This window comes from Porites lutea, chromosome 14, assembly GCF_958299795.1.
Source record: "Porites lutea chromosome 14, jaPorLute2.1, whole genome shotgun sequence".
Classification (NCBI taxonomy): Eukaryota; Metazoa; Cnidaria; class Anthozoa; order Scleractinia; family Poritidae; genus Porites; species Porites lutea.
In genome coordinates, this window is record NC_133214.1 from 10,109,472 (window position 1) to 10,133,907 (window position 24,436).

General features: G+C 40.6%; 1 protein-coding gene and 1 pseudogene across 1 annotated transcript in view; one reads left to right on the forward strand and one right to left on the reverse strand.

The window, feature by feature from the left end:
* Positions 1 to 24,436, reverse strand: part of LOC140924318 (low-density lipoprotein receptor-related protein 2-like) — an 86,838-nt gene that overhangs the window by 14,784 nt on the left and 47,618 nt on the right. Inside the window, exons 32-51 of the mRNA XM_073374348.1 lie at positions 23,900 to 24,188; positions 23,482 to 23,752; positions 22,663 to 22,946; positions 19,405 to 19,579; positions 18,531 to 18,707; positions 17,816 to 18,033; positions 15,753 to 15,998; positions 14,517 to 14,641; positions 13,952 to 14,348; positions 11,209 to 11,455; positions 10,014 to 10,383; positions 9,063 to 9,684; positions 7,991 to 8,361; positions 6,937 to 7,219; positions 6,093 to 6,560; positions 5,384 to 5,528; positions 4,196 to 4,392; positions 3,042 to 3,185; positions 2,195 to 2,434; positions 1,314 to 1,571 (exon numbers count right to left, since the gene is read on the reverse strand). Coding sequence (XP_073230449.1) covers positions 1,314 to 1,571; positions 2,195 to 2,434; positions 3,042 to 3,185; positions 4,196 to 4,392; positions 5,384 to 5,528; positions 6,093 to 6,560; positions 6,937 to 7,219; positions 7,991 to 8,361; positions 9,063 to 9,684; positions 10,014 to 10,383; positions 11,209 to 11,455; positions 13,952 to 14,348; positions 14,517 to 14,641; positions 15,753 to 15,998; positions 17,816 to 18,033; positions 18,531 to 18,707; positions 19,405 to 19,579; positions 22,663 to 22,946; positions 23,482 to 23,752; positions 23,900 to 24,188 — 5,527 coding nt within the window. The remainder of the gene's footprint in view (positions 1 to 1,313; positions 1,572 to 2,194; positions 2,435 to 3,041; positions 3,186 to 4,195; positions 4,393 to 5,383; positions 5,529 to 6,092; positions 6,561 to 6,936; positions 7,220 to 7,990; positions 8,362 to 9,062; positions 9,685 to 10,013; positions 10,384 to 11,208; positions 11,456 to 13,951; positions 14,349 to 14,516; positions 14,642 to 15,752; positions 15,999 to 17,815; positions 18,034 to 18,530; positions 18,708 to 19,404; positions 19,580 to 22,662; positions 22,947 to 23,481; positions 23,753 to 23,899; positions 24,189 to 24,436) is intronic.
* On the forward strand, positions 116 to 981 carry LOC140924935 (uncharacterized; annotated as a pseudogene).

Below are 24,436 nucleotides of genomic sequence, written 5' to 3' on the forward strand. Positions count from 1 at the left end.
ATCATTTCAACTTGTTGTTCACAATTTTATAACCCACGGTGTGGATTCAGGAGTTCAAACGTAAACGTGTTCGACAACAACCCTTCTAGCATTCCTTAGTTTGTCACTGTTAGTCATGCTATGTTTCGTATTTCTTGTTTCAATTCGAGCTTGTACTTGGAAAAATCTATGGATCTGACACAATACATCAATCCATGCATTTTCTGGAAAACTGAGTAAACAAAAGCTTTACTAAATCAAGAGAAAAACTTCCAAAGAAAACATTGAATTGCAAACAAAACTTTTGATGGTAGAGTTTAAGGTGTTTAGGGTACTTTAAACGCGAGAATGCTGTCTTCAATCGTTTATTTTCTTGTTGGTCACACTTGTCAAACGAATGTAACCGATTCAAGATAGCATTCTAGCGTTTAAAGTTCCCCCAAAACCTCGTTAACTCCATCATCAAAAGTTTCGTTGACTCAAAGGTTTGTGACCAGCAGCGACCTTTATCACCAGGTAAAGACACGGATGACACGGTTCGAGTGGTTTTACCATTTAAAGACCAAATCTCAGCAGACATTGTGAAAGAACAACTCAAGGATCTGCCAAAGCCTAAAAGTAAACACCACCACCCAGCCTGTGTTTGCCAGCCGAAAAATTGAACAAGAACTGAATGTGAAAGAAGCAAAGCCACCGATCGTAAATGAACAGTGTGTAGTTTAAAACTTCCAATGTGACCTGTGTGATGCAGGCTATGTAGATTACACACGCGCACATTTACACAATCGTGTAAAAGGACATAAACAACAGTCCTCCGCCATTGCCAAACATTACAAGAACGTGCAAGGGACGATCCCTCAGGACCTGCTGAAACGTTTCGAAGTGCTTAAGAAATGCAGAAACAAATTTGACTGTTTAGTGTACGAAATGCTTTTCATAGGAACCTTAAAGCCAAATCTCAACGTGCAATCAGACTCTATTCGTGCCGAAGTATTTTCATAATCTTCGCACCCTGTTATGTTAATTTTCGCGCCACATCGCTTTAAATGCTGTAATTTGCACGATCAAAAACATTTTTACTTGATAATGGAGTCATCAATACTCCGAAACGTCGGATTTTATCGTTCGTTTTTATCGTTTATGTCTTAAGAAATCTCTTTTAATACGAATTACAAAGCTAAGCAGCAAAATTTCTATTGCTAGTCGTTGAAGTTTTGCACTTTACCTTGATAACCTGTATATCACAAAATGGTAACATAAGTATTGTTAATGAGAAACCTGTTCTATAGTATAAGTGAAGATCGTGTTCTATATTAGTGATGAAATCAACCCACCTTTAGCCTTGCAGTGTTTCCCGTCTACACCAGCTTTAATGTAACCCTGGTTACACTCACACTTGTAGCTACCAGGCGTGTTAACACAATCCTGACTGCACGAGCCAAATATCTTACACTCATCTATGTCCATACATTTCCGTGTGTCCGTGGCCATTTGAAAACCATGCCAGCAGGTACATAATACCGTTCCGTCTATTATGGTACAGTTCTGCTCACATCCGCCGTTATTAACACTGCAGGATGTGTTTCTTGCAGCTTGGAGAAAAAACAAACCAACAAAAAAAGCAGAACGTTTTGAGATGGACCTTCAGTCTACTATGGCCACGATGCAGGTCTACTTAAAATCACCATCCTTGACATCAAACACGTGTGTTTTGCTTGTGCAAATGAAACCGAGAGAGCTGATCAATCAAAAAAATACTTATGGTGATTCAAAGGAGAATGTGTGAATAGATTATACATATAAGCCAAAATCAATCCGAATTTGGTTTGCTTGCAAGAGTCTGATCTAACCTTCAACTGAATAAACATATCCGACGAGATCTGTAATCCCCCAAACCGCACCACATAATGCAAATATGAGTAGTAAATCCCCAACTGAATCTAATTCCAATAGACGCCTCGAGTCAACTACAAATTTTGAGGAATATGCTTGAGACGCTGTAGAGTCCACATGGAATGGCATCGTGATGGTAACTTGTTATTCAGAATACTGGCTTCGATCACTGTGATCGAAGGATCAAGGATCAAGGATCTATTCGAAAAATAAACTCACACGGTCTACCCCGTGTGAGAGCTCCGCTTCGAGCTATATGAATCCTACAGCTTCATTCTCTTGACAACCACAATTAGAGTTAGTTTATACACACCATAATTACCACAGGATTTTTCATCTGATGCATCTCCGCAGTCATCTTTACTGTCACAAACAAAAGCGTTTGAGATGCACTTCCTGTTAATGCATTTGAACTGAGTGGAATTGCAGCCAGTAGTAACTACTGCGCAGTTTAATTCATCTGAGCCATCACCGCAGTCATCTACGCCATCACATTGTTGCCACTTGGGAATGCAAACATTGTTTGAACAACGAAATTGCGTGTGAAGACAACTGTGGGTCCCTATACACAGAAGTAAGACAGAGTAACGGAAAATTATAATCTAACCATTCTTTACAGAAGGCACCTTATGTGTAGCAGCAAAACGTAATTTTCTTTCCTTTATTTTTTTCCTATGACTAGAAAGGTTATTTATTCCTTACATACGCATTTAACTCCTCTCAGCCCGTTCCAGCTGAGCATACATAACAAGCAAATGAGGTCAAGGCTTGAGTGGAGTGCCGACAATTTTATGCAAATCACTGTGTCTCGAGCAGTTGGTGGCTTTGCATTGCGGAGACGGTCTAAACTCGCCACGAAGACAATTTTCTATAAAGTATAGTTGTCCTAAAGACCTTGGCTAGGCTCCGAGACCAAACGGGCGCTATAACAAGTTTCGTAGAGAAGAAAGTCATTGATAGGCACGTATCTGTCCAGCACAGTGACCACTAAGATCAGCCGTATTTTTGAATTTCCCAAGTATGTACCTTGCAAAGCAAACTATGTAAGTTCGTCAAACGAACAATGTACATTGCTAACCTTCCATAAGATAGTAACGAAAAAGTACTCTACTGATCAACACTGACTATTTTATTTACAACTTGGTCTTTCTTTCTAAAACGATACTCACCACAGAGTTTTGCTGTTTCGTCACTTCCATCTCCACAGTCATCCTCTCCATCACATACCCAGGTCTTATGGACACACACTGTGTTGTTACAGGGAAAGGTCTTTTGAGGACAATAACGCCGATAAGGTGACCTAGTGGGACAACCTGAAGGAACACAAATAATAGAATTGACAACAAATAATAAACAATTATTGGATGAGGTTGAGCATGATATCATGAATTATCAAAACCGAGGTCTGTGTTATCTGCCGAAGCCGAAGGCGGATATCATGCGAAAAGCGAATTCAATAATTGTTTTATTATACATTTTTGAAACAATAGGCAAAAGAAGACATTCATCTGTTGAAAAATGGCTCTATTTCAAAACTAAAGTGAAAGTGACGCTGATAAGCTTAACCAAGATCATTTAAAAATTTTAAATACAATAATAAAACCTTTGTCTGAATAAAGTATACATTAAAATAGAAAAATCCTTATTAATCGACATAACTCATCCTCAGAAACAGAAGCGAAGCGTTCAGCCATTCTGTTTCTGAGGAGAACACTCCAAGGGGCTTGGTAACCAGGCAGACGTTGAACTTGACATGATAAATGCAATATCTGCAGCAGATATTGCATTCATCATGTCAAGTTCACAAGCTATTGTGAATTGATTGAATGCTCTCGACCAATCAGATTCTTATAGTGAGTCTGATGTATAATAATACTCATTGAATGACTGAAGTATGAACTACAATTCAATCAGCTTCTTTCGATATTTTAAAGTTTAGCTTCAACCTCGCTATCAAGTGGAATTCAAAAGTATCAAGTTAGACGAGTCTCTAAACGTTTAAGTACAATCAACCATGAAAATTTCAATTCATCATTTTCTCACGGTCTGACTTGTCCATAGCCTGTGTACAGACGTCCCCCTCCCTCAGAAAAAATCGGGAGAAGAATCTGAGGGAGGGGGGACGTCTGTACACAGGCTAACTTGTCCACAATCTTATCGTAAACGAGTAGGTTAAACGTACAAGACTACGCGGACAATAAAAAGAGGGAAGTTTAAATTTTCAGTTTGAAGTCTCCAATTCACTATTTAAAGTGGTACGATCCACAAAAGATTACTTGGGTGTCGGAAAATGGTAAAAGTGAATCGAAACAATACAGCCAACCTTGTTCATCTGAAGCATCTTGACAATCTATATTTCCATCACAATTCCATTCTTTCGGGATACAGTCACCATTAGTACAGTGGAACTGTTCTAATCTACAAGTTAACTTAACACAGTCCTGCTCGTCAGTTAAATCACCACAGTCATTGTTTCCATCACAAACCCAATCACTGCTGATACAACGACCACTTCCACACCTGAAAGATAAGAGCGACAGTGGTCAAAATTCAAGAAAACTCACAAATTTCGTTTTGTATAGAACCTTGATACAATTAAGTCGAATAGTCACTTAAAAAGATTTTGACCAACGACATTAAATTTCATTATTCGCTACAAGTCTTACAGTGGGCTAAAATTTTGAAAAAGGTTTAATATGGTTAAAAATAGCCTGGATTTGCGATCTTTCTTGCGATTCAATTATTCAACCGAACACATCCATTTAATTGGTTTATTTCATTGTTTACAAGTGTTGATCTTTGTGAGGAGTTTAACTTCTCTTTTGTATGCTTGTATGTACCAGGCCGCGCTCGTAATCTTGGTATTAACCAGCACCGTACCCATGGCTGTTTTGTATCGGCGTAAGGCTGTCCAGTTTCTCTCTTGCCTGTTCACTTAACAAACTAGTTAATAGGGACCATTACGAGTGAGTACGAATACGAGTTTTCAAATGAATCTTATGTGCTTTACATAATAACTACAGAGAACTAGTCCGTACTATCTCATCCCGGACGTCTTTTAATGTCTCGGTCAGAAACTGGGGGCACAACCTCAAACTGGCTTTAAATTTCAAATTCTTAAGGACACTAATACACCAGACACAAAATAAGGCATTTCATTTAAAATGCAAATAACTGAGATAGTAACAATTTAGCCGATTTTGCTAAGCGACCAAGCGACTGAAGAAATCAAAGTCACTGTAGTCCCGTGTTTTCTCTTTATGAGTTATTAATGAGTCCGAGAAGGAGTGATAGGAAAACTATTGTAACGTGGATTTTGGGGATCATTCAGGTTTTTGTGAAACTGCCCACCTACCCCTCCTCTAAACAAACATGCATTTTGCCCTAAGTAAGAACTAAGTGTTACTGTTGGTTTAGGGAAGGGGTAGGTGGGCAGTTTCACAGAAACGTAAAATGGTCTGATTTTTGAAGGGTTGGATTGCATGTATGTTACAGTAGCTCCTCATGTCACCTGAATTCTGTACTGGTGCAATTAAGAGTCAAGCAATCTACTTCATCTGAGCCATCATTACAATTATCTTCAGAGTCACATCTCCAGTCTTGTGGGATGCAGCGTTTATTCTGGCATTGAAACATGTTAGAACCGCATTGGTGTTCTACAAACCAACAAAAATCTTCAATTTGACTATTTTGTACGAACTGTTAAGTCTACCAGGCAAGCGCAAGAAAATATGGGGCGCGCAAGGAGGAATACTTTCTTGCGCCTGCTACATAAGTTGAGAATTGTTAATAATTAATGATCATGATTATCATCTTCTATGACCTAGCTCAAAAGATGAGGCTTTAAGCGTACTAAATAAACCCCGACCCGCTTGTCTAGGCAACGTTGTGTACAGCAAGGGAAAGTGCTCCCCATATCAGTATAATGCTAACGTATGAATCGCAAGAATACGTAAGCTCTTAACTGACAACGGCTCGAAAGTACCTATACCTGCACCTGGATCAAAAGCGATGATTTGACTGCAGGCAGTACAGAATACCAAGTCCAAACTGATAATATCAAACAAAAACTAACCCAGAGTAATGGTTCCAGTCAATAATACATCAAGCTACTGTCTAATAGCATTGGAACCCCCTGTATCCAAACGATGACATCCTGAACAGTGGTTCGCTTATTAATGCTCCTAATGGCCAGTTACTTAAAAAAAGAAATTACGAACCTTTGCAAACCTCAGGATCCTCGTCTGACCCATCATCACAATCACCATCTCCGTCGCAGGTCCAACGCTTAGGAATGCACTTGCGTGACGCGTTACACTGAAAACGCGTGACAGGGTCACAGGTTTGACTGTGACATACACTGGTTGACTCATCGCTTTCATCTCCGCAATCGTTACCTCCGTCACACAGCCATTGGCGTGATATACAGCGACCGTTTGGACACGTGTGCTGATCTTTAGAGCATGTAGTGGGCTTGCAGTGAAGTTCATCCGAGTTGTCAGCACAGTCGTTCTTTCCATCGCACACTTGTGATAGAAACACGCATCTCTTGTTTGCGCACCTGAACTGAAAAGGAGCGCACTGTCGTGATGCGCATGACGTTTCGTCAGCACCGTTGGCGCAATCCTTGTGACCGTTGCAGACTTGTATGATTGACACGCACGTCGCGTTATCACATTGAAACATTCCTGAAATTGTGGTACGAAATAATACAGAAACTATGTTAGATTTGGGTTGTTTATTTTGTACGCCGATCACACCCTGGACACAAAAGCTGTTAAGTTAAAAATCGCATAAAGTTCTTCTGTTGACAGATGTTGGATTATATTTAAATGAGACGAGTTCTCGACAAAATAACAGTTTGGAGTTTTTAAAATTTTACTATGCGTGATAACCGTGTTTTATATCACGGCGCTAATTAACTGGGCAATGTGTTGCTAGAGCTGATATCAATGCTTAAATATAGTCTTAAATAACAAAACTGGACCATATTTAGTGGAATTCAATAGACGCGAAATACGTTTTAGATTTGTTAGCCAATTTAAGTGACGGTTCAATACTTACCCGGTTGGCAATGTCTTGGTGAACAAAAAGAGGGTTCATCAGAGCCATCTCCACAATCATTATCGCCATCACAGCGCCACACGCGAGGAATGCAAAGATTATTTGCACAAAGGAATTCGCTGTTAGTACAGTTGTCCAGGCAGGTTTTACCGTCATTTGCCAGATGATAGTTGTCCGGACAAGCGCAGCGGTACCCCCCTTGCGGCTTCAGCAAACATAGCCTAGAGCAGGAGGAGTTGGCACAAGGCGAAGGGAGGGGAGGCTGACGGAATGGATGTACTACCTTAAACAAAAAAGAAATAGTTAATCAAGAAGTACATGTAACAACTTCTAATCATAAAAGTAAATTGTTTCTTGGTAAACAGCAGTAACCCTGTTCGTGATCTGCATTAACCACACAGAAGGAATAGCAGTAATGGCAAGATACCAGATGAAAATAAAAATAGTGGAGATTGCGATTTAGGGAAGGAAAGTGGTCTCTTGGTGATTACTGAGTTCAAAGGGCCTAGTGTCCGCTGCTTCAGTTTACCCTTATAAAAGAAACTTTTTTTTCAAGTCGTTGTAATTGCTATTAATGCGGTGGGATGGTAGGCTTGCAAGTTTTGTAACAGTACCTTAAAGCTTTAAATAGCTCACAGCCAATTCGTAAAGGGCTTGGTCCACGAAAGTCTAGTTATAGCTAGATGTTCCCTAAGAATTCTACCAATGTGCAAATGGGTCATATTGGGATTGAAATCGACATTAATTTGTCAAGAACCAGCTTATTCTAGGAAAAAAAACTAGCTAGAATTTTGAAAAGGTTACTGTGCTAAACATCCATATTTATTGTTCCACAACTATCTCCAGAGCAGCCATTATAACAACTTAGACTGTAAACATTACTTTTTCTTCTCTTCTCCTTCACCTTCACTGCTCCTCGTTTTCTTTTATTTTTTTCCTTTGCCATCGCGAGTAATATTCAGGCATGTTCGACCTAACTAACTCGAGTTTCAGCGTGACAGGGGTCAAATGGCCCACGGAATTTTACAGTGGCCACCTTTCGGCTTTAAATTACCTGCAAGCCCATGAGTCTATGCGAGGAATTCAGCAACACAGAATGTTGCAATCCTGTGAGTCTATGCGCGCGGTGGATAGCCATGGTCAACCAGTCTGTCCAGTAAACAAAGTCTTCAAATACGCTGATAGAAAACGGATGTGGTGCGTACAACTTAGTCAGCTGGATACGGTTCTGTCCATCCCGATCACATGATTCAATGGTATCGAGCTTGGCATCCACCCAGAATAACCGTTTGGTAATTTGACAGAGGGTTAATCCGTTAGGCCAGCCTACAGACTTGCTTGTTATAAACCAGTGTCTGCCCGAGCCATCTAAACCACACTTTCCAATGTGAGGTTTACTGCCCCAGTCACTGTAATAAAAGAAACCTGAAAGAAAAATTAACCTTTAGGAGCAAGGGTTAGCTCAGTCGATTAGTGCGCAGCCTTCTGTGCGGGAGGTTTCGAGTTTGATTCCCAAGTATGACCCAACATCCTTGTTTCGCCTTTTTTCCTTTCCGCGTACGTAGTTAACTCTAAATACCCGTAACTCGGAGCACTGATGAAGAGGGGAAGGGGGGTAATATGTGCCCACCGTCGGCGTCGGCGTCAGGTTTTTCACTCTCATGCATGCTATTCAGTCCCTATCTGATATTGCCAAATGCCACGAAACGTATTACTTGGAAAAGGCAAATGTGCTGATGTTAATGTCAACCCTTTCACACCCGACAGTAGCCAAGAAAAAAATTGACAAGAAAATTCAAATAGGCCATTTCCGAGTTAAAAAACTCACCTTCAAAACGAGGCTAAGTGCGCACACCTTCCTCTTCGCACTTAGCCTCGCTTTGAAAGAGAGGCTAGGAGAAACTCGGAAATGGACTATTTCTGATAGTAAAATCCTAAGAAATAACTAGTCCTATGCAAACAATCTACCAAAGAAGTTTTTATTTGAATGATTACACCACAGAATTTCATCCACAGATTTACGCCTGAGATTGACAATGGTAATCAATGGTAAAAATCACTGGGTACGAATAAAGTTGTCGTTGCTTTTCACGCTTCAGTAATTTTCATGTTTTTGAGATACTTACCATCACTTGGATCAATTATCACTGCTCTGGGCTCCTGTAGGCCATCAGATATCAATGACTTCATGTAACGTCCATCAAGCGTCGAAACAAAGATCTTGTCTTGAATTCTGTCTGCAAGGTATAGATTTCGTCCAACCCAGTCCACAGCTAAACCTTCCACAATGGACAAACCGGCTTCCCGGACAACCTCCACGCCAGTACCGTTTAAAAATGCACGCATAACACGCGAAGGCCTTAGGCCTTCAGTCCAATACAAACGCTGTTCTGACCAATCAAAATCAATAGCAACTGAGTTTTGAATTTTTCGTAAGATCGAACCCTCCCGCGAACCGTCAATGGCGAGTTTACGAACCTCGTAACGCAATAAAAACGCCAGAAAAGGTTGTACGGTGGAGTTGATTGGTTTACAAGTGTGTACGTCACCCGGTTGGAGTTTGTAGCCTTCAGCACAAGTACACTTGTAATGACCTTTGAGGTTAACACAGTAGTGGTTACACTTATTAAGCTCGTACTGTTCACACTCGTTAATATCCTCACACGACGCTCCGTCGGTTAGAAGCTTGAAACCATGGCGACAAGAACAAGTGTAACCGGTGCGAGTACTGTTGCACAACTGCGAACACTGCAAAAAAAAACAGCATACATTTGCATCAATAAAAATGTCTCGCAACAAACATTAAGGGGCTTTTCTTTTGAAAGCTTCCCATTTCAGTAGACGGGCTCTGTTAGTCGTCCACCTCAAATACATACACCTCCTTCGCCTTAAACGACCGTTCCTACTGTAGAACACGTGATATTCTTAAGAGATCTGCTTATTTGAGCCGTCGTCTTGTTAAAGATACAATTTAAAGCATTCATACCAACATGAATATGTCCAGAAAATACTCACTCGAATATTATCACATCATAACAGAAAAAACTAAGCGAACAAACCCCTTTTGTTAAAAATACCTTGTTTCGATCAGGTCGACTACAGGCATTCCTTTTACAACCCCGTTCATCAGTTCCGTTGACACAATCTTCGTTTCCATTGCAGACTAGGGTTGAATTCAGGCATTTTCCATTACCGCAATTAAAATACCCCCGGGGGCACGAGGGGGTCGGGGTTCTGCTGCACAATACCGGGTCTTCATCTGAGCCGTCTGAGCAGTCCCTAAAAGCGTCACATACATAGCTTCTGGGCACACAGTAACCATTTGTACACGTGAACTGATTTTCACTGCAAGTATGGTTAAAGCAGCTGGATTCATCTGAGCTGTCACCGCAGTCATTTTCGCCGTCACATAACCAGGCCTTCTGCACACACAGACCATTAGCACATCTAGCAAAGAATAAATAAGTTTAGTAAGTCCTGAGCTCCAGAATGGACGCTATCCAAATAAAAAATACAAATTAGTTTCAAAAACTAAGTTAATCGCTAAAATAATACAGTCGCCGTAAATAATTCAAGGGCTGAAGTTCCGAGTTGCACCTTTGCCGCAAAGAATTAAAGAATTGAGGTTTGAGTGATTTATACAGTATATATCCGGATGTAAGGCAACGCTGTTGGTGGATGCACGGCGACGTGATCTTGACGTGCTAGTCAAGGGAAGTCCACTGACTCTTCAACGATTTTAACAAACGGCGCAGCCTTGATCATTTCACACCTGAGCGAAGTTATGGGGAGATGATTTGTCACTCTACCTTTCAAGGCTAGTTATTATCATTTTTGTGGAAGGGGAATGGGGTTGATTTTAGAATCAGAGAAATTCAGTGGGACAGAAAAGGTATGCACATAAACAAGTTGGTCCGCTAATAGTGAGCTCAGAGGCACCTTGTTTTGGTAGTGGACAATGCGGTATTTGTCTACTATTTTATATTTCCTTCATATTTTATACAATTTCAACATCCCCCAAATCCAGAATCCAAATTCTGTTTCCCCTGTTGAACCAGTTATTGAACCAATTTATTATTTTTTGGCTAGATCTGGAAGAAAAAGGGCAGAAATAAGCAAAACACAAGGCAGAACTTTTGCTAAGTACTATTTAACGACGACTTGACCTCAGGAAGTCTTTCCGTGACATAAGAAACCCAAACAAAAAATGTTTGGAGAATTGTCAAGAAAACAAAGTGAAAGGATAGGCTAAAAAAAGTGACACCAGCTTACCTGAACTGCATTGATTTACAGGTTCTTAGTACACAGCCCTCTCTTGGGTGTTCATCAGAAGCATCACCGCAGTCATTATAACCATCACATACAGAAGACATCAAGACGCATCTTGAAGTGTTAAGGCATTTAAACTCTGTAGGATCACATGTGCGTTCATTACAATGCAAGTCAGCTGCCGCTTCATCAGACCCATCTCCGCAGTCATCATCACCATCACATACAAACTTTCTGGAGATACAGCGACCTGAATGCAATAATAACACATCAAAGCTGTTTTAAATATATTTATTTAGAAATGTGCGGCACTGATGAATAGAACTAGACGACTGCGGCAATCCCTTTCCAGTTAGTCGAGTAAAGACCCAGCAGGGCTGGAAGGGGCCAAGGGGCTGAGATGGGAACCAGTTCTTCCGCAGCACGCAATATTTGTTGCTTTTGTTGTTGTTGTTGCTGTTATTTATTAGTTTTGTTGTTTTTGTTTCATTATCGCTCGCTTGCTTGATTTGCCGGCACACGCGGGCTACACATTACGTGAGGCTCTGAGGATTTTTTAAGGCAGATTTAGCAATTGAAAGACAAAGAAACGATAAACGAGACCACCAAAGTGCGCGGAAAGTACTGAACTCGTCTTCGGGCGCTTAATTTGACGGTCTGCCATTGGTCAGGCCGCTGTCCCTGACGTCACGTTGTCCAAATGCTAAATTTGCCTTTAGTTTTCTTGCCTGGAAATAAAAAAGCCTATATGCAAGCAACACTGGAGCAACAAAACGCCGCTAATTGAACATTAGTCTCTTTGAAATGAGTGCACGACAATCACCAAGGGACAACGGTCGATAGGCGAGGCAAAAGATTGTCTAGGTTGGAGGTAACGTCTAAGTTAAATCCATGGAAAGTAGTAATTAACTTGGTCCTTGAGAGAGAAAGCTTTGGCGTGCAGTAGACATGCCGCATGCCTGAAACCAAGAAGCGTTTGAAGTGATAAAGGAACCAATGATTGCATGGAAGCCGGTAAGATGCTAACACCAACTGAAAAAGTGAAAGACATTCACAAGAGCCAAGAGGCAAGTATTCTATTAGATTTGCCCTAGGTAATAATAACAGTTAGTCTGGCTTGTTAGACTATCGGACTCTTGCTAAACGCGTTTTGTGGATGATTCAACTAAAAACAAATCAATCAATGAACATTCACGTACAAAGTATTTAGCGTGAAGCAGACAATGTAATTCACAAAGGGACATAAAAATAGGAAAATAGGAAACTCAGGATTGAGAAAATAGGAGAAAAATAGGAAAATCAATGGTACTTTCGTCGACAAAGATTGCCTCCCTGAACCATCAGGGCTATAATAAAGGCTTCGAGTCCTCAGCTTCTACGTTCGCTGGATTTAGATCAACTTTCGCGGCTTAGAAGGAGTGAAAATGATAAGTAACGTTTAGTTTATTGGCTCAGTTATGCTGTAATCAGAATGATATGCTTGACTACAGGTCGAGCGTGGTTCTATAATCAAAGGTGATCATAATATGCAAATTCCCTTCAAGTTGGCGGCAAATCTTTGAAAGGCTTCAAAGAGTGAAAGTTCTTAGGATAGAAATTTCTTACGATTGCATGGTCATTGAAGGATATCGAACTGGGATTAAAAAGTCCTATGGAAAGCTTTCCTTCCATTAATCTGCAATAGGTAGCTCGTTGAGAACACGCTTGTTTGAGTCAAAAGACAGCATAGGTTTAAGTATGGAACCAGGCCTTCCGCGGTGTACGCAAAATGACACTGATCTATTTGGTACCAGATTGTAAGTGTGTCATGGTTAAGTTCTAAGAACGTAACACCCTGCTCAGCTATGACTGCAAGACCGGTTTCGCAACCAACATATGAGATCCCTCGTCAGTTGCTTAGGTATAGTTGTTAACAAGGGCCCACCAAGAGAGCTTGTGCCGCAAACTAAACTTGAGTCTGTTCTTTTCATGTAGCATCCAGAATCCAGCTAGTGATTGGTTTTTAAACAAGAACCTGAGAAGATGATTTATCTCACCTGTTTTGTGAGAGGACAACTTGATCCTGTTTTCAGTTTCAAATATGAACCGAGCAAGGCTTCACAATAAAATATAACATGTACAGATACTGAAATGCAGTGTCAGTGGGCTATGAACAACATTATTCAATAGTCATGAGAACTATAACACGACATACAATACATGTAGGTGCACTCGAAAATTATATGCAAAAAGTAACAATATAACCAAGTGGTTAACAGAACTCCAATAGGCGATAGAGAAAAAAAAATGCAACTATTATTTTTGCTAATATCAGAACATCATAGTCAACATACTACTTGCTTTATGATAAATCTTACTCTAGAACACATACAACTATAATTCCATTTTCAATTTTGTTACAAATTTTGGCCTCACCAGCTAAAAAAATAGGAAAAACAGGAGGTTTTAGTTTTAAAAATGGAGGAAATAGGAAGAGGCTCAAAAAATAGGAAAAAATATCGGACCTGCACATCCTGCCACTTGCGCCCGGCTGTTCGAACGTTGGATGGCACTATCCACTGGATAAATCACTGTCCAGTGGATAACTATTAGGGTAAACAATCGCGTTATCCATTGGACAGTGATTTATCCTATGGATAGCGTTATCCACCTTTTGAACAACTGGAGCCTGCTGGTGTGACGCGTGGTTAGAGAAGGGACTATTTCCATGCAACGCTGGCAAGTCCAGAAAAAAAAAATCACTTACTATTGCGACAAGTGAACTGGTTACCAAGACAAGTCTGATTGTCATATGCACAGAGATGTTCATCACTGCTGTCTCCACAGTCATCTTTACCATCACAGCGCCAGTGCATGGAGATACAATACCCTGAAGCACAACGAAAGCTACCAGCGCTGCAGGTTCTATTGCACACTGCTTTACTTTCATCCCACTTGTTAGAACAATCATAATCTCCATCGCACAGCCACTCCGAGTTAATACACTTGTTACTGTCTCCGCACTTTGCTTTCCCTGGAGGGCATGTCACCGAGGGGCAGTCGTTTTCATCCGAAAAATCCCCACAGTCATTATCGCCGTCACATTTCCACTCGATGTCGATACAGTGGCCATTAGCGCACGTGAATCTGTGTGTCGCACATGTCTATGACGAGAATGAGAAACTGGTTAATGTGTGCCACGCTTTACACTTAGCTTCCTAATTGCCATGAAAAACAATCACCCGAGCTGAGCGACGATCTAGTCATTTATAGAGCAAAGGCAATACCCTGTACATCAGTTTATATTTTACATTAAATATCGGTTATTTTACCTTCTGGGGACAGCCTTGTTCGTCGCTGCCATCAGTACAGTCACGTTCAAAGTCACATTTCCAGCTTGAACGAATACATTGACCACTTGTGCACCTAAACTTATTTCTTCGGCATTGCCTTTGTGCTGCAAATCAGAAAAAGAAATCATAAAAACGTTACAGTGCGACTATTGTAACCGGGCTCACCTAGACAAAGTTGACCAATCGAAATACAGGAAAAAAAACATAAATTCCAAGAAAGCTGGTTGTGGGCCAATCAGCAACTCGTACGAAAAAAAATAAATAAAATCGGACGTTAGATGCTAGAAAAGTAAATTTCCCACTGCTTAATTGAATATGCGTGAACAGGTCAGAAAATGTTTGACTAGTACTGGACTGCGAACGGCGAATTGCTCTTTTTCCCTTAATTTCTGTCCACTGATCAGGAGCACACATTTTTGAAAAAATTTGAAGGTCTTTGTTAATAATGGCTCGAAGCAGAAAATTTAGATATTGATAGCAGAAGTCTCAAAGGAAGCAAAATGTTTCATTAGACAATATTTTTCTATCAAAAAATTTACATATAACGCCCAGGAGACATATTTGTTTGACAAAAGCTTTTATTTTATCAATTGCTAGCAATTTCTTCGCTAACATTTTCAATCCACTTGTTTATTTCGTTTCGTGGTTATTATGATTGACAATCAACTTCCATGGAATGTAATGTTATTCTCCTGTAATCGGACTGGTCAACATTGTCACTGAGAACGCTTTTACCGAACTTGCTCAAGGGGGACCAGACCCAAATGAGCGTCATTCCACACTCAAACAAGCTAGTAGAGAAAAACGCCAATCCCCGCCCCCCCGAAAATGTACAGCTTACAAGAAAACTTCAATGAAATTCCTCGCTCTACTACCCATCCCCATTTTCTTCAAAATGATTTCACGATCCTCAGGGGTTTGCAGGAAACGTCACCACCGAAATCAAGCCTAGCAAATGCCCAGAAAAAACTCATATAAAAAGCGAGGAGAAAAAGAAGCGGGGAGGAGAGTCAGCAAAAGGTTAATGTCTAGGGGAAAGAGTCAACTAAAAACCAAAAAACTCTTAAAATCTTGCCTTCCTCTTTGGCTTTGGAAGAAATTCATAATTCCCGCCCTCATGTTAAGCTTCAACCAATAAAGTTAATTCCCTGTGGTGATTGTTTGGCTCGACTTCTTTCTATAGAATCATCCAACACAGATGATAACTCAACTTACCACAAAGTGCAGATGACTCATCAGAGTTGTCGCCACAATCATTCTCTTTATCACACACTTGCATGTCCGACACACAATTGCCATTTAAGCACGCAAACTGCCGCCTTTGACATACCACTGATTTATTAACACACAGGAATCCATCCTTCAGGACCAGACCTGACGGACAAGCACACACTCTCTTCTGCGCATGAACGTCGCAGAAATGAGAGCAGCCTCCACCGTTTAAACAAGGACTTACAGTGCCTAGGGAGAAAATGCCGTGTAGTGGATCGATTCAATAAAAGTTAAACATCCTTAAAAAGGACACCAAGGGGAGAAAAATTAATGTCTGTATTAGAGGAGAGATTGTATTAAAGAAAAGTCTGTAGTATAGATACTTCAAGGACTGGTATTCTGGGATGAAGAGAAGGTCCGGAGCCGTGTCCGTGTTATGAAGGTATACGCAAGAAGAGGTTGGAATGAGCGCCGGCTCAATTTCAAAGAGATTAACACGGTTATTATGGGTCTTACAGGTTATTTCCACAATTCTAACTTGCAATGTGGTCTAAAGCAAACAGTACACTACCAGATGTGTTTATATAGGCAGCTTAATTCGAGTAGGTAAATGTTCTCTATTCTTAAATATATGCTTTACTGCTCACAGAAAACAATGGGCAGATATCAGGGTTGAACAAGCTTATAAAACCTCAGAATGCGTGAAGCTTCGTTAAAACAACCGACCCTCAATGAGTATTCTCGATCATACCATGTGACCTTTCGAAGGGACATCTAAGAAAACGCAGTCCACCATTTAAATGATATGGACAGACAAGAACACGATAAAATAATAAAGAAACGACTTGACGTTTGGAGCGAGTTCTTAAGCTTAAGCGTTCTTAGTTCTTAAGCAAGTTCTTCAGCTTCTTTAAAATTGTTTTTACGCGTGATTTAAGGGGGCAGTCTGGTTAAAAGCATTATTTTTCGTTGATTTCCACCCTTCTTATTAAAATAAAAATCTAGCCAAGATTTCATTCAATCAAAAAATGACTCCATTAAGTTAGTGTCCTTAATTCAATAATATTTGGGAATTTTGCATGATTTTTCGAATGTTTTTTATGTATAAAAGTTAAATTAGGGGGGGGGGGGGAGATATGTTTAAAATTTTGGGAAAATGCGAAAATGTTTGATTTGGGGGTTGTTAAAAATTAAAATATGAAGTGAATAATTAGTAGAAAAGTACCAGATAGTCCACCACCACAACAAGGTGCCTCTGATCCCATTAGCGGACTAACTGGTTTGGGAGTATACCTATTCTACCCTCACTTATTTCCTTCCAAATGAACATCATTTTCTCCAAAAAAATGACCAGAATGCCCCCTTAAAATGGTAGCACATTCATGGGTAGTATCAAAAACGAAGGCCTCCAAAACGAAGATCGAAGACCTGAGACCCATTCGCAGGAAAACAAATACCCCAAAACACGAAAACGTTTAGGGGTCTGAGCACTTAGGGCCTAGGCCAAGAGTCGAGCTTTTCATGCGACGAACCAAACTCTAATTTGGGTCGCCATAAATTCAGTTAAGATCGTCTGTTGGGTCAGACGTCGAACTTAGGATGCGTCGAACCAACCAACTTAATCACATCAGTAAAAAATTTTCTCCCGAACGAGGCTAAATATTCATTGTAATACAAATTTTTAATTTATTAGTTAGTAGTTCGTCGCATGTGAAGATCGACGTTTGTCCCGGAGACGGTTTTCAGATGTTGGACGATCCAAACTCGTTCAGACGAACTTTACTGAGCCAGACGTCGAACTTTTCCTGAACTTAATTCACAAAGTTTGGTTCCTCTCATGACAGTTCGACGTTTGGCCTAGGCCTTAGGTTATCGTTTTCGGCGTCTTCTTTTTCGACACTACCTGCACGCATGCAAGTGCCAAAGAGTCTTTAAAAAGTTACGCGTTATCTTTTATAAGTATGGGAGGAGAGGTTTTGACGATTAAAAATATGAGCAAGTAATTCTCCCGTAAAACTGAGAAGATGAAGATGACACGTCCTTACTTTCTACTTTGCTAAACTTACAGTTCTGGCGTTCCTTAGCAAAGACTTGAAGAGCCGATACTTGATACCCAACTGCTAACAACTGAGTATTTGCACCGATAACTTTGTCAGCTCGCTTTACGCTTGCTCCTAACTCCTCGACCCAGTATAGGAAATTTCCAAATATGGTTAAAGTGGATACACGTCCAGATGACATAACAACATGGCGGCCAGTTCCATTCAGCAAAATACTTTCCACTCTGCATACAAAAAAGACTAAACAGCTCAGAGGTTTCAAACAAAACAGAACAGTTGTCTCAATACTAAAATCAAGAAATGTTCAATTCAAAAAGACAGTAGCTAATCTTCATGTTTTATGAATGACACTTTGTGTCAAGTAACATGCTTATTGGAGATACAGTATTAATTTCGCGTTCTCTTATGTGTTTCACATATATTCTTTTGATTGGAGAGTGGAATACATCCCAGCTAGGTCAAAAATTGGCTTTTCGGCAGTTATTAAAAATGACGGAGCGTAAACAAGTGTTCCCCGCGGTAGACGTAAATCTAAAACGGAAAAATACATAAACTGTATTTTATTTGAGGGGCCGGGGCGAAAGAAACAGAGTTGTTATGACTGCGAAATACAAAACCAAACCCATTGTTTACTTCCATGGGGAAATTCCCTCCGTACTACAGGCTAAGCGTCTGTAAAAATCTTGATTTCTTCGGATACACGTAAATGCATTTAACTGACCTGCCCGGTGCCGACCAGTAGAGTCTATTCTGTAAGTAATCATAGGCCAGAGCAAACGAGCCGGAGTATCCATCCTCACTGGTATTCACCAGAATCTTCACATCACTTCCATCTGTGTTAGCTGTCTTTAAAGCCACGGGTACAGGCTTTGTGGACCCTTCTGTCCATGCTATAAGCCTATTAAAAGGAATAACGTGCATACTACTACTAAGGAAAAACAAGAGGTATTTATCAGTGAACGTTTAACAAGACAATTTTGTTATGATAACTATTTGAAGGCAGCAAGAAGAAAAGAAATTCACTTTGTATGAGCAATACTTTCAAACAGAAAAGGATGGAAATAAACGAAAATAGAGCATACATTTGTGTGTACACGTCGCAGCCAACTCAGCTCAACTCTAAACATTGAAATCCATTAAAGTGTTTTAATACACTTTTTTCAACGACCTCAACAGAGAACTAAAAGTAAACCGAGCGGTAAATCAAAACCAGCACCTGAAAGCTAGATGCCTCTTGTTTCTAAATCTTACAAAGGTTCCTTACGCTACGCCCTGCCTGAAGGGAGAAGATCAAAAGTTTAAATGAAAAAAAAATTCCTGACGTTTTGTATGGAGGGAGGGGTACGCCATATTCTCAATCAAGCCTTAACAGTTAGTCTAGCTATCAAGAGTTGGTGTTAATACCTGACATCACGGTGATGTCAATTGATTCCATCATTAACTAAGGCGGGAATGTCCTGAGTTTTTAAAAGTTTGTGTTTTTGCCGCAATTTAAGAGTATTTATTTAACGTTGTAAGAGCAAACAAAAATATATACAAGATGATGGAGTCAGGGCCCATATCCCTTTTATCAGGAGTGGTTAGTACAGTCATACCTCTGGCAGGCAATGACAACAAGCTGGTTTGGGTACACGGTCCTGGTACCCCGTAAAAAGGTGTGTTGGTTGGTTCCGTTTACATGAGCCTTTTCAATGGTTTTGGTCTGCAAATCCGTCCAGTAGAGTTCTTTGGTAATCCAGTCCAAAGCCAATGATATTGGGTTCTTGAGACCTTAAAGTATCATAAAATGGAATTATGTATAACAAGAATCGCCGAAAGGCGATTTTTAACTGGGCTGCCAAGGGGCTATTTTTTCTGAGGGGAGGGGGCGGCTATACACACTCAGGCTACCATAAAACCTTGTCGGCAACCATTGCACGCGACAGAACCTCACGTGAGACTGAAACATAAACTCATTCAGAACATTGTACCCTTTTGAAAGACTTTCGTAACCAAAAAAAAGAGTACCATTTTTAAGTGGGGGCTGTATAATAACTTTTAAATTCCGCCATTATCAATAAAAATAGACAAGTTAGCCATTAATTCTAAGCAGGAAACAATTTGCATTATTTCCACGTACCCCTCCCCTAATCCCTCTGTGCCCCAAAATACAGCGTGGCAGTATAACGTGAACTAATTTGACGTAACTGGAAATTCCAAAAATTGTTGTCGTTCTACGAGTATAATGAGCTGATTTACACTAGACAGAAATATTGTATTGTATGAAAACCAGAAGTATACTAAAGCAGACAGTTAACTGCCCATTGATCCCGCCTGATCCAGGGGCCTCACTGACTGCACGCAGACTTTACTGCGCTTTTCACAAAAAGTTCAAAAGCCACCTTCACAATTGTGTTTATCGCTGCCGTCAATAATAATTACGATCACAAGCAACGAACCTTGAAACAGAGAAACACACAAAATGGATCGAAATCCACAAATCACAAACCATGACCTTTTGAACCCGTGAAGTAAAGTTTTGTTTCCTAAGAGGTCCGTTAAGATGATTGACAGCAGCGAAAAACGCAATCGTCGGTTGGCTTCTGAACTTCAGAATTCGCATGTTTGTGAAAAGTGCGATCCTAATTTGCGGTCCACAGTCTACAAGAAAACGCACTATTTTTTCCACAAGAAGAAAAATATTCAGTTTTAAGATTTCCTCATGGTATTTTTCTCTAACTTAAAGGAATAAAATCCTTTGCATTTTGAGACCTAAAAAAGTTTAAAGATTTCTCGCTCGCATGTTGCGTTCACCAGCACGCACTTCAAACAATGTAAATAGATGAAACGATCGATAACATATTTTTTACCTGATACCGATGCGAGTTAAAAATTCGCTCCAGTTCTGTTTGTCTCACCCAAGACGAACTTTTCTTCATGGAAGATAACTATGCCGCTTTATAACTCGTCCGAAGTTTTGTGCCAGCTAAACAATATGGAAACACTATTCACAGTGACTCCTTGGATGTTAAAAAGACTGAACGTGACGCACTATTATGCCTTTGTTTACTTCTGATCACATCTTCAAGCGAAGTCTCTCTTTTCAAGCGATTCATCTCAATGCACAATAATTGACCCTTATATTAGTTAAAACCCTATGGTTCATTTATGTTAACGCTGTTTTTGCCCCTCACATTGACTGTGTTCGTTCGTATTCAAAACACCTTTACGAAAATAAAGGTCGTATAAGTCATGTGTGTTATGTTTCGAGATAAATGGATTATACGCTTTTTTAAGTTTCCATTTTGCGGTGACTTCAGTTAACACCTTCATAAAATGGTAAAAGAAATAACAAGAAACATCACGAGAGCTGAAAACTTTCAAAGGTATGTTTCTGCTTGCTGAATGGGCGAAAACACAGAATTGTGATCACAAGATCATGTACAAATTTAATGATAAAAGCTTAGCAAGATACAAATACAAACAAAAGCAAACCCCCTGAAACCTCGACGTGGGCTACACTTGTATGCTCTACTCAGTCACCAAACCTTGTCAGTAATAGCTCCTATTTTCCTCAAGTCGCTCTCTATGAAGCTCCCGGATGGGATGTACCGGTGAAGCTTTAAACTTGTGTGCGAAATTCTCAGAGTCCCTATTTTTGTCCGTGTCTTCTTTATCCTCAGTATCCGAAATTTAGACCTCCAAAGTGGCGTGTGTTGCATTAAATAGAAGGAAATATTTAAAGGAAAAGCTAGTCTTCTAACATGGCAAAGTTATGGAAATTTGGCTTAACTTTTACCCGTGTTGCCATGAAGGAGATTGATCGTTTGCCTACATTACCAGAAAATCTTTTTGTCCCTGATGACTAACCCTGACAACAATGACAAACTCGACAACAGACCTAAGCTTGTCATTAACTTAACTCAGATACGCTCCTCCCAACAAATGGTGATAGTGGGGATGTCACGTCCCTCGCTCATGGACGTGCGTAGTGCCATTCATCGGCAACTAAGTTGTTCGCTTCACTGACTACGAAGGCTTACAATCAAGTCTTCAGCCATAGTGTCGTCAACTGGTGAAATACCTTGCTCATAAATTATGCTTCTTAATTGCTCATGTACTACATCGATCGATAATTCTCTCTTTGAGTTCACGAAGCGGCCACGGCGTTCCAAACCTGACGCTCACAGTCATCTTTTAGTGTGAACCTACCGTGAACAGTGTGTCGGTTTGAATGCAACGCGAGCATTTCTCTGAGTTTCCCAGCGCCAACATCATCTAACTGACTTAAACTCGAACATTAAAAAAATTATAGAGTGACTCCCATAATCGAATCGCTTCGAACAACGCAAATAGCCTTCTTCAGGTTCGCAACGCTTTGTGGGTTTTTCAGGGGGAGCGCAGACGAGGTACAAAAAGTATCCCTGCAAGGCTCCGTGCAAGAGAAACTCATATGAAACCATTTGTGAGAACATCGTTTCTCGGTACCAGACCCTCGTGTCTTCCCTCCCCCGGGAGGCCGTTTTTCGCCGCAGACGACCGAAAGCCCATTTTATGACTGAGCGCACAGGCAGCCCAGTAACAAGTGTTTGTGTCTAGTGTTGAAAATAAAAAAAGATGCATTTCCAGCCCAGTACGAGGACGAACCGCTTTCGTCCACAGAATCTTTCATGTTGCTGATCATTCAAAGTACTATACGCAAGGCAAGCCTGAAGTAGAATATCAATCTAAATGTTACATGCACAAACCTAAGACGAAAGTAACAAAAACTAACTTACCTTAGCGGCGAAGAGAAAAACTTGCCCAATATATAGCCACCTTGGCACACTTATTCACTAACGCATATACATATATCACCATAAATTTTAACATACCACCTACAACCACCCTCATGCCAGCGCCATTAAGGTACACTGCCTTGATAGCTCCTCTTCTTCCACGCGTATCAGCGAAGTAAATAAGCTCGGATTCAAAGTCAACTTCCAGCCCAACAACATTTCCCACTCGACGAGTTATTGGAGAGAATGAAAGTGGCGGCTGGATGAGTGGATTGAGAGGGAAAAAGCCGATCTTTTTGTTTCCACTGACCATTAAAAAGCCAGCTGGATCAACACAAGACTTGCCATCAGCCGCTGTTTGGCCAGACACACAAACACACCTACAATGCAAGCAGTGTGAACACACGATATTACAAACAGGCGTCAAGACACAATACACGACAGTCTACGAGAAGTATCGTTCTTGAAAGGACTTCTTCCCGCTTAATCACTACTGTTCTCGGGCAAAAAAACACTTTGCCGGACTCAATCAAGGACGCATTTAACGATTCTTGAGGAAAATTGTGTGTGGCTGGTATGAGATTCGTAAATAAACATATTACTGTCTTACATTCTTACATTCCCCATGTTATTTCGTTAATACGACAATTCTCGGCACATATAACACTCCAGGAAGACTTCAGTCAAATGCAAAAAGATAGTCTTTTTAAATATAACTTTGCCGAAATCAAATCCGACCTCAGCAAAATTTTAGTCGGACATAGACTCGATTATTTGCAGCTTTGGTATTCCACCGTCCTTGCGTGTTTCCAAGGGAGGAGGAAACGAAAAATCCATTTGCAGGAGAGAAAACCACTGCAACAAAAAGGGTAAAATTGGAAATAAAGTAATTGAATTTAATCGATGCAAGCAAACCTTCTTTGAGAGGTCGACACAGCTAAGCAGAGCTCTTCGCAGCCACCATTGTCCACGCATGGGCCGCCTTGGGGCTGCCTTTGAGGCGAAAACACGCGCAAATCCCTTAAAAGACTCACTCCTGTTGTGAGCACCTCCACACCTGTCCCATTGTACTTGTCAGCTCTTAACACTGACATGTTTCCCCAGTCAGTCCAGTAAACAAACCGGTCAAACAGGGTTATACCGTACGGAACTTGCAATGTTGCGCTTATGACGGGCTCTAGGCTACCTGTATTGAGCAACATTGAAAAGCATTCTGTAAGAATAAACGTATAGTTAACCTTGTAAATTACTGTATAAGCAAAAAAAGGCGGACTACAAGCAGTCTGCTGCTTTTATTGTGTTTAGTTCAGAACTGACAGAACAAATCTCTTACCACCATCAAGATCCATTTTCCACATGGTCCTTAGGTACTCATCCACCCAGTAGACCTTGTCTTCGGTATAATCCAAAGTAATCCCAACAGGACCCTTGACGTTCAGTCCCTGTGCAATAGTTCGACGGTTGGACCCGTCCATTGCAGCTCTTTGTATTCCTGATTTTCTCCTTGTCCCATGGTCTGTCCAGAACATGAGGCCTTTCGCAGGATATACTGCAATTCCTCTGGGATCATACAATCCTGTTGAGATTACCACAGTCCTGTATCGGCCGTCCATTCTACTTACCTAGAAAGGAAAAAAACCGAGCGAAGGTTAGTATTGGTCAAACAATACACTTATTTCTCTTTTAACACAAAACAAACAAATTCCAGCTATCCGTCCGCTATAGGTATAGCCTGCAAATACAGCTGAAAACAGCTCTCTCGGGGAGCGTCCCAGCGGCGGGGAGATTCAGTGCTGTACATCTGATCTTTTTGTCTTTTTTCTACCATTCACAGAAAATAGTTGATAGGATACAATTACTTCGTCAGCAA